Source organism: Hipposideros armiger, unplaced genomic scaffold, assembly GCF_001890085.2.
Source record: "Hipposideros armiger isolate ML-2016 unplaced genomic scaffold, ASM189008v1 scaffold_224, whole genome shotgun sequence".
NCBI lineage: Eukaryota > Metazoa > Chordata > Mammalia > Chiroptera > Hipposideridae > Hipposideros > Hipposideros armiger.
This window is the reverse complement of record NW_017731574.1, coordinates 177038-187217: the sequence shown is the minus strand read 5'-3', so window position 1 is coordinate 187217 and position 10180 is coordinate 177038. Positions and strand designations below refer to the sequence as shown.

The window sequence follows — 10180 nt, the reverse complement described above, 5'->3', positions numbered from 1 at the left end:
CATTCTCAGGGAAGTACTATGAAATAATTGTAAATAAGTATAGCAGATATTTATATAAACAATTACCAGGAGAAGTGATTCCCTGATAAAACAACCCAGCATTAGTCATTCAAGGAAAGAAATGTTTTCCGTGTCTTCTGAAAATGCCTCAAACTGCTGCTCATGCTCTCTTGTTCTTGCTCTCTTTGGGTGGGTAGATGTGGGGAACCTGGGACCCTGGGGTACAGGAAGAGCAGGAGCTATGGAGGAGCGAGCCCACCTGGCACTCCTGGGGTGGGCATGGTACATTTTCTCAACTGCTGATAAATAGTCTGTACATTTTTTGACAGTCATGTAACTAAACCAGAGTATAACTGGTGCTTGGCAGGATTTTACCACTGTTGATATCTGTTGAGGCCCGGACAGTCTCTATGTCCTTAGCCTGTGAATCCTACCAGCCTTTCCTTCTGCATGTTCCTTTCTGACCTTCAAGTCCTTAGTGTGGCTTCCTGCAAACCCTACCCCTAGGGCAGAAAGTCTATATAGCCCTTTTTGCAAGTTAAGGGAGGGCACTCCACTGGACAGGTGAATTCCGGAAGGCACCCTCTTAGGCAGAACCGTTTAGAACAGAGCGCCCCCTCTGAACAGGCACACACAGCCCCTCGGGCCATGGCGTGACTCACTGGGACGGGCCTTGATTTCATTCAGTCCCTAGGTTCCCCTCATGTGGGCAAATGGCACAGTTTCATTCAGTGGTCCTGTGCCAGCGCCCTGAGAACAAACTAACAATGGGATTGTGCGTTCGTATCTTTCTCAACTTGAAGCTAAAACACACACGTTGCTGAGTCACATTCAGCTCATGTCCCATAGATACTTTCCCGCCATATCTTTTTGATTCTTTCTCTAAATGCCTTCTGTGTGGTTTTTCCCCCCCACTTTTGCTGCCCTGCAGATCCTTACTCAGCTCTGTCCAATATGTTTCCAGTCACCTCTTAATATATTCTGACATCTCATGTTATTTATTGCCACTCTTATTATCTTCAGACTGAATGAACAGGTGTGCCATCCAATATCCAGGAAAATACTGGATCACAGTTGGGCCCAAGTGGGAATGGCATATAGTATTCTCCATCTGGCTAACCCTGGCCTGATGCTTTGATAACTTCTAGATTTTCATTTGGCTGAAGTTGTCATCTGATTTTCTAAGTTGTTCAGTCCATAGCATCAGACATTGGGAAATTTTTAAGTAACTGGTAGTTGTCTTTAATATTTGGTCATGGATAAAGCAAACCTTTTGTGTTCTCTGTGGTTTGTTTACATTCAGCCTGCTTGTGTCCTGGGCATAACCCTTCCTGACAGTCCCTCTGCACACACCATACCTGCACTTCAGTCCCCCCTCACCATTACAGGCAAACCCTGCAGCCAGCTCAGGGCCACAGGCCTGGCGGCTCCTCGCCACTTTTCACTTTGTGTGTGTCCAGCACATCCTCAGAAGGTAGCAAAGGAAATGAGGCCAGTTTGGCTCCAAACCCTGTTTGTCCCTTTGTCTTTACACAGTGGGTTCAGACCCCGAGTTTGCACGCTATGTGGCAGGAGTGAGCCAAGCAATGCAGCAGAAGCGGCAAGTCCAACATGGTCGCCGCCCAGGCAACCCCCGGGGACACTGGCCACCCATGGATGATGCCCATCGGACCTGGCCTTTCCCAGAGTACTTCACAGAAGGGTGAGTACTTCACCGGGTGTGGTGGGAAAGCCAGGCTTGGGACCTGGGTGTCCTCCGTGGGCCTTTACATACTCGTACCAAGCAATTTGATTTCAAGCCTGCATGTGAGAGTGACACGTAGTCAAATCTTCAGGGCGTCAAGAGTTTTGTGATTGACCGTAGGATGCCAGGTGTCATGACGTGTCCCTGTGAACACACCATTGGTATAAATTGATTTTCAAGATAGACTCTGCTGCACTCGACAAGGATCTTGTTTGATAGTGTTTGTGAAGTAATTGCATGTTTAACATGGTCTTTATGCTGAAATGAGCGTGTCTATGAAACCCATGTGATTGATGGAATGTGACCCTTGTAGCCTACAAAAGTCAAAGGTACACAGTTCAGATTCCAATGTATGGAGAGACCTGTGGATTTTCATCATAAACACAACTTGGGATTGATTTTTCACATCTGGGCAGCTAAAGACCATCTCAACTTTTTGTTTGCCCTAAAGTGAATTTCATATAGAAACCACAGGCTTCTGAGAGGAGTAAAGGGCAGTGGTGCATATGTATTACTGCTGACCCTTGAACAACTCAGGGGTTAGGGGCATCAACCCACCGAGCAGTCGAAAATCCACCAACAACTTAAGTTGGCCCTGCACATACATGGATTCCCAGTTGTGGATCGAAAATACAATTGACCCTTTACCAACACAGGTTTGACCTTCGTACAAGAGACAAGAGACCACTTTTTGGTTGTGAGATGAGTACAGGGTAAAGACTGTTCTTTTAGGACTTGGGTGGGGGGTTGGGGATGGCCTTGGGGCTATCCAGCCAGTGGCCAGGCTGGCTCCAGGAGGCCTGGGATCAGCTTCTCTCCTTGGCTTTCAGGGATGGCCTGCACAGCGGCTGGTCGGGTACTCAGGGAGACTCGGCCAGCTCGAGTGACGAGACGTCCTCCGCCAATGGAGACAGCCTGTTCTCCATGTTTTCAGGGCCTGACCTCGTTGCTGCTGTCAAGCAGAGAAGGTATGAAGAGATTTCTAAATCAAATGATAGAGGGGCATGTGAATGTGCCCCACAGCTTATTCATAACTCTGGAAAGCTCGGGAGCCCCATCACTCCCAGTTGGTCTTGTCTGAGAAAGGCAGAGGCCTCTTTCTGCCCTGACTTGCTGAGGCCCCAGTGGGGCCACCACACAGGCTAATAGCCCAGGTGACTGAACATTGGGTTGAGGTTTGCTGGCAGAACAGTCTCATGCCAGTGGTAGCCAACAATGCCAGTATGACAGGCAGGCAAGGGAGGATTCTGAGACAGGGCCTGCTAGTGTTGGTCTGTGCCTTGCAGGAGGCAGCCCTTTCTGTGGGTGGAGCAGGACCAGGACAACCAAGCTCTAATCAGGACTCACCGACAGGCTTTGTAGCTCCGAACAAGGGCCTGGCTCAGACTGACCCTCAGTTCCTTTGTCAAAGGTGGAACTGGATAAAATGACCTCCGAATGGTATTTCAAAGTGGAAATAAATAGTAATATAGTATATTCAGATCTAAGAAGTTTTCAACAGTAGTCACAAAACTTAAAATGGGCCCTGCAATTAAGACAAGAATTTGGTTAGGAAGGAGTAGAGGCCCAGAGGTGGCAGTTTGAAGGATGTGGGCAGGAAGCAGCATTCCGGGCTGCCTGGGCATGAGGAGGATGCCCACGCATGCTATGGAGTGGAAAGGGAGGCCAGGGTACACAGTCCTCGTGTGACAGAGTCAGGCTTCGTTGGCTAAGCAGTGGGGAGCGGGTAGATGAAGACAGACTGGTACCTGAGTCAGGATGCACAGAGTAGTAACGGCGGTGATGGCAGTGATTGCTAATACCAGCTAGGGTGCTTTCTGTGTGCCAGGCCCTGGGCTAAGCAGTTACGTACATTTTCTCACTTAATTCTCACAACCACTGTATTTGCTAGGGCTACCATAACAAAGTACCACAGGCTGGCAGGGATTAAACAACAAAAATGTATTTCCTCACAGTCCTGGAGGCCAGAAGTCCAAGATCCCGCTGTTGGCAGGGTTGGTTCCCTCTGAGGCCTCGCTCTTCTTTGCTTACAGATGGCCATCTCTCTGTGTCCTCACGTGGTCTTCCCTCTGTGTGTGTCTATGTCCTAATCTTCTCTTCTTAGAAGGACACCAGTCATATAGGATTAGAGCCCACCCTAATGATTTCATTTTAACTTAATTACTTGTTTAAACACCTCTCTAAATACAGTCACCGCCTGAGGTACTGGGAAAAAGACTTCAGTATATAAATTTGGGGTCAACATATAAATTAGGGGGTGACACAATTCATCCCATAGCAAGCACCTTATTATATAAGTACTGTTTTATCCCCAGTTCACAGGTGAGGGAACTAAGGCTCAGAAAAGTTAGATTCATTCATTCATTCATTTATTCATTGGCAGCTATAATGTACCAGGCATTGGTGATATAGCAAAGTCCCCTTCCTTGTGGAATTTATATTCAATTGAGGGAAGGCAGATCAAAAAAGCAAAAAACAAACAAAAACAGATATGTCAGGTAGGGTTAGGTGCTGTGAAAAAAAAAATAAAGCAGGTATAAGGGGAGAGATTGCAGGGCACAGGTGAATTTTCTGTTTTCAGAATGGGAGCCAGGGAGGCCTCTGATGAGCAGGAAGCTGAACAAAATGAGGGAACAGCTGGTGAGGAATTGGCACTGGTGTATGTGTGAGAGAGAAGAATCAGGGATGGTACACAGTTTTGGGCCTGAGCATCAGTGTGAAAGAGGGTGCCATGAACCGAGACGGGGAGGCATGCAGGAGCAGCAGGGTGGAGCCAGGCGTGGAGTTTAAGACTTCTGTTTGAGACAAGGGAAATGGGAGAGGCTGAGAAGACATTTAAGAAGTCACCTGTAGCACCACCTCTGCAGCAACTGCTATCTGCATGCAGGAGCGCCGACAGACGGTTTACCTGGCTGTGAGCCAGCTACAGCCTGCCTTTTTCATTCAACATTATAACCAATTTTTTCATGTCAGTAGTAAAACTAACAGCTTGTAGATTTTTAGTCACATTCTCAGTGTGTGGTAAATAGTCACTATCTGTTGAATAAATTAACAAATGTCCAGAACTGGTGGATTCAGCAGTGGAAGCAGCCAGTGCCTGTCCTCATGCCTGCCACTCCTACCCCACCCCAGCCCTGTGATGGCTTGTGGGAGTGCACCATTCGACCGTCACCCACAGTAGCCCCTTGCACGCCTTGGACCCAAGGCCCCCCCACCTAGAACCAGCTCCCTGAGACACCAGAGCCAAGTGGCTAGGGTGCCCCCTGGGGGTAAGCTGGGCAGCAAGCCCAGCAACCACTGCACTGAGCTCTCGGTTCTTTCAGGAAACACAGCAGCGGAGAGCAGGAGACCAGCACACTGCCCTCACCACCTCTTCTTACCACAGTGGAGGACGTGAATCAGGTATCGTGGGTCTGCTCTGGCCGTGGACAGCTGGCTCTAGGGGATACAGATCATGAGCGAGGAGGTTTCAAAGCTTAAGTTTTAAGAGGGCCTTAGAGAAATAGGGCTTCTTTATTTAAGACATTTTTCCCCATGATTTTGTCTAAATGATTAGCCATCTCAGCTGAGAGTCCTATGCAGAAGCAGCTCTGGGACTGTGCTGTCCGATACGACAGCCACTAACCACGTGTGGCTACTGTATTGAACAGTGCAGACACAGAGCATTTCTGTCAATGCACGTTCTGTTGGACGGTGGTATTCCAGGGCTGTGGGGAAGGGGAGGACTCACCCTGTCTCCCAGGTCAGAACAGGGCCAGAGATCTGGGGAGGTGGGGAAAGACGATAAATCACCAGAAATGCCACTAAGAATCCTCTTTTGTCTCTCAGGATAACAAAACCAAAACATGGCCACCCAAAGCACCCTGGCAACACCCTTCCCCGCTGCCCAGCACACTGCCTAGCCCAAGTGCACCACTCTATGCAGTCGCCAGCCCTGGCAGCCAGTGGAACGACACCATGCAGATGCTGCAGTCCCCAGTGTGGGCTGCGACCAGCGATTGTAGCACCGCCTCCTTCGCCTACGTGCAGAGTCCACCGCAGGCCCCACCCCCACCAGCACACAAGGCAGCATCCAAGGGCTTCAAGGCCTTCCCCGGGAAGGCTGAGCGCAGGCCGGCCTACTTGCCCCAGTACTGACCCAGGTCAGCCCACCTGCCTGCCCAAAGCTTTTGGGGACAGTGACCCTACCCCAGGGCTGACTAGCTGGCACTAGCCCCCCAGAGGACCAGTGCACCCCTGTCCCAGGCAGGGATCCTTGGGCATGGGGGTGGTTGGCAGCTCTAAGTCTTTCAGGCCTGGCTTCTCACACTTTGGAGGCATCAGAGCCCTGAAGGGCCAGCTGCAGGCTGAGGTCTCTGACCCTCCTCAGGGAAATGCGGGGGATCTTCGAGCTTAATGAGCCCTTCTGGTGATTCTGATGCAGGTGGGCCACGGGCCACACTTTGAGAAACACAGCTCTCAAGTTTGTAGTCCCACTGTGTGTGTGTGCTGGGAAGGCATCAGACCTGAAGGCTGAGAGCAAAACTGACCATTCTTTTGAAACCTTCCCTTTCCCCCTCCTAAACACATTGAGTGATGACCACACCAATCACTGTATTTTATAGCTATTTTTCATATAGGTTTTTAGTTAAAACATCTCCTGCCTAAAATGCTTTGAGTATTTGGAGGTTAACAAATATAGCAGCTGGAGGTTTGTTCAACACTATTTTTTATTTAAGCTTATACAAAATAGACAACATATAGACTATTCGTGATCAGGAGCAATCACCTGGGTTTTCTGTGGGTGGGCAGCCCCTCAGCACCCCCGCAGCACCCAGGGGGTGCAGCCTTTACTGGATTTACAAAAGCAGGATCATAAAACTGATGTCAGAGGCATATTCATGATGGTGCATGGAAATGAGCCAGCTAGCTGCTGTCTGCGTGCAGGATAAAGCTATACCCGCTGCCCTCAGCTCCTTCCACATAGGGCCAGGGGCTTCAGCATGGTCTCAGAACTTCGGGGTGTGGTCAAGGGCTGCACAGAGACACCTGCACTTGGAACTGCAGTAACATTTATGAGCTGGCTCAAGACAAACCAGTTAAGATATAGGTAAGAATTTAAAGTATTTTCTTCAAAAGACAAAAAAGAAAAAGAAAACCACCTCATTTTTAGTTAGCATGTGCCATTAAATAGATAACATCCTGTGGATTTAGGGATATTTTCCAGCCAGAATGGATCCAGAAGAATTGAATGGTGCTTAAATTGAGAAATAATAATAAATATATCTATATAGAGTAGACATATCCCACTGTATATTAATTGAGGTTACAGAAGTTCTTTATATAAAACTTATTTAAATTTTTCATATTTCATCTTTGAAAAAGTCTAATTGAGAAAAATCCATAATATTTTCTGGTATGAAAGTTTGACAGTATTAATATTTTTTTTATATTTTCTTAAATCATTAAACCATTTTAATATATGTTAACTACTAATAAATGGTTTATTCTTTCTAACTCCATATAAGCTTTTCCAGCAAAGATTGTAATAACACATTTATGTTCTCATTTTTCTACGGACATAAGTAAATTTATATTTAAAAATACCAAAAAGAAAAAAAATATATATATATATGTATACACACTAATTATAAAGGACCCTTAGGGTGTCTGAGCCCAGCCATCTGAATTTTCAGTACTGTGTTGCCAGGCTGTTTCCAGGCCTCGGGTGTTGTCTTGTGCTGTGTGGGGATGCCATTGCTGCCTGTGCTTATGATCCTTTCACCGTGGGTTCTAAACATTCACCTCACCATGTTTACAGAGAACTATTTTGTACATAGACTTGTTCAGGCACGTGCTTTGCACCAACCCTGCGTGGCTCTTGTCCGTGTTCGATGTCACAGTGTGTGCACTAATCTCTGTTGAAGTTGTCCGTGGCTGTTTGACTTGTAAGATAGTTTTCTATTTCCTTCAGTAACGTGTTCACAGTACCCTGTATTTCCAGTTCTATTAGACTGAAGTACTCTTGTTTTAATAGTGCCTCCCCAAGACCTCACCCTGGTCAGAGGTCCGTCCTTGATGCCCCAGTGCAGCTGACATCAACATTGCTCATCGTCCCTTTCTAGTCTGTTTTTCTTAAGACGTTTTGTAATTGCATCTCCATGGGCTGTGAGACTGTGTGAAGTTGTTTGTGTGTGGTCTCCTGGTAGGTGCTGTGTTCTCAGTACCACCTTGCTCTGAACACTGGTAATTCCAGGTGCTGCGCTTGGCAATCGTCTCGCCAAAGCGCATGTGTGTGAGTGTGTGTGTCCGTTGCGTGGCCGGGCGTGGCTGCCTTGCTCAGGCATCAGCAGGACACCGTGTGAATAGTTACAACGCTTCCAAACTGGAACTATACGTTTTGTATCTTTTAAAGCTCCTATAAGTAAAATAACTATTGGCTTTATTAAAAATATACATTTAATAATATTTTGTATCTCTGTGTAAAATGAACTGCAACAGACACCATGTCTCTCAGAAGCCCTGCCTGATTCACTACTTTGAAAAGCTGCACCTGGGTGGGTTTCTCTGACTCTGAGAACTTGCAAGGGGAAAGACCACTGGGGGTATAGGATGAACCGGGATGGGTGGACAGGAAGCAAGACAACCTACACATCTCTCCTATTGGCTTCCCGAAGGCCAAAGCTCAGAGGCCCTGTGCAGGCAGAGCCAATGTCGTGGTGAAAGAGACCTCCTGGAAGGATGCAAGCTCTCTCCTTGGGTTGTGGTCTGCCAATACCCTCATTCCACCAAGTATGGGTGCTGTCAGCTGTCCAGGCAGCCTTTCCAAGGAGCAGACCCAGAGATGAGGTCTCCCACCACTCCACCAGGAACCCAATATGTGGCAGAGACCCTACCTCGGGGACAAAGACTAATCTCACTGGATGACACCATCCTGCTAGGCAGAAGGAAAGATTATACAATGGGAACCGCATAGGGTGAGTTACAAAGGAATTTCAATTCATTTTCATTTGAGCAAGAGAGAGCACTTGTTTGAAACTTTTTTTATGACCTTAGGAAAACAGTATGTGAACATTAATATATAACATATATATTAATAAGTACCATAAGTACTATATAGTAAGTACCATTCAGGCTTCTTTCTGCTGAGATGCCCAGAAGCAGAGCATGGGGACCAGGTCCAGAGCCTTCCAGGTGCACCTCAGGAAGGGTTGCTTAGTCATGTTGCATAAGTCTGTTAAGGAATACACTGAAAGTTCATATTAAGGTAGCTAACGGGGCAGCCAGTTAGCTCAGGTGGTTAGAGCGCAGGCTCATAACACCAAGGTTGCCGGTTCAATTCCCACATGGGCCAAGGAGCTGCACCCTCCACAACTAGATTGAAGACAGCTACTTGACTTGGAGCTGATGGGTCCTGGGAAAAAAAACAATGTTCCCCCAATAAAATTTCTTTAAAAAAAAACAACTATCTGGAAAACACATTTATCCAAGCGTGTTCCTATTTAACACACGTACCCAGTGCTGTTCACTGACCTGATTCGCAGTGGTGGAGACAGGAGTCCTGTAGCCCCAGCCTAAGTGCTAGATGGGTGGGGATGGAAGCTAGATGGATGGGGATGGAGGCCTGGGCCCAGCTGAGTAGAGAAGGACAAAGAGGCAGGTGAGGTCCTTGTGAGACTGTTGATACTCCTTTCACACTTGGGGGATCCTGGGATAGTGGGGTATCCAGCTCTAGGAGTGTAGCTGAAAGGCTGCATGCCAACTATGGCACTGGGAAGGGGTGACCCTCTGCACTGTGTGACCCCTGTTGTGATCTGCTCCCTGATCTGGAGACAAAGAGGAAGTAAACCATCCCAATGGCCAACTCCTTGACTGCCAAAAAGCCCTGTAAGTGGACAGCATGCTTGGCAGGCTCCCAACCACATGTGCCTGGGAGTCAAAGGAACCTCCAGGGGCAAGCTCCTGAAAGTAACACACGTAATTGGCCTTATGATTCTACAGGGTAGGCTGGCTGGGCCCAGGCTTCTGTTTGTCTATGAAGGGACTGGATGTGGCTTTTATTGGGACTGAGTTCAGGATATAGGCCTAGCTGAGGAGGAAGGATTGTTTCAGGAGTGTCATGTTCATTTCAAGATTTACTAATATTACCTAGGAGCAAGGCCCTTGCTAGGAGCCAGGGCTGCAAAGGAGATGCAGTTTTCAGCCTTTAAAACTCAGTCTTTTAGGGAAGACAACCCCATCTTTCCCATCCTTGGTAAGAGGTACCACCAGTTGCTCAAGCAGAAATCCTAGAGTACATCATTGATTTTCTTTCCTCGTTCAATTAATCAGGAAGTTTAAGTGTATCTCCACGCACATTTAAATTCCATGCTATTACATCTCCATTGCCGTCAACCTGGCCCTCATCTGGCTCCTGCCTCTTCCGCTCTGGCCTCAGGGTTTCCCATGCACCCCTGC

The 10180-nt window shown here is 47.6% G+C and overlaps 1 protein-coding gene across 5 annotated transcripts in view; it reads left to right on the top strand.

Annotated features, from left to right (window-relative positions):
- Positions 1-8191, top strand: part of GARRE1 (granule associated Rac and RHOG effector 1) — a 77490-nt gene extending 69299 nt beyond the window's left edge. For 4 of the 5 annotated variants that reach the window (XM_019654517.1, XM_019654516.1, XM_019654515.1 and 1 more), the window contains 5 exons: positions 1537-1702; positions 2401-2457; positions 2575-2712; positions 5068-5146; positions 5573-8191. In XM_019654517.1, the coding sequence (XP_019510062.1) occupies positions 1537-1702; positions 2401-2457; positions 2575-2712; positions 5068-5146; positions 5573-5881 (749 nt within the window). In that variant the 3' untranslated portion in view covers positions 5882-8191. The remainder of the gene's footprint in view (positions 1-1536; positions 1703-2400; positions 2458-2574; positions 2713-5067; positions 5147-5572) is intronic. The other variant, XM_019654520.1, reaches the window with a different exon arrangement.
- Positions 8192-10180: the final 1989 nt, after the last annotated feature.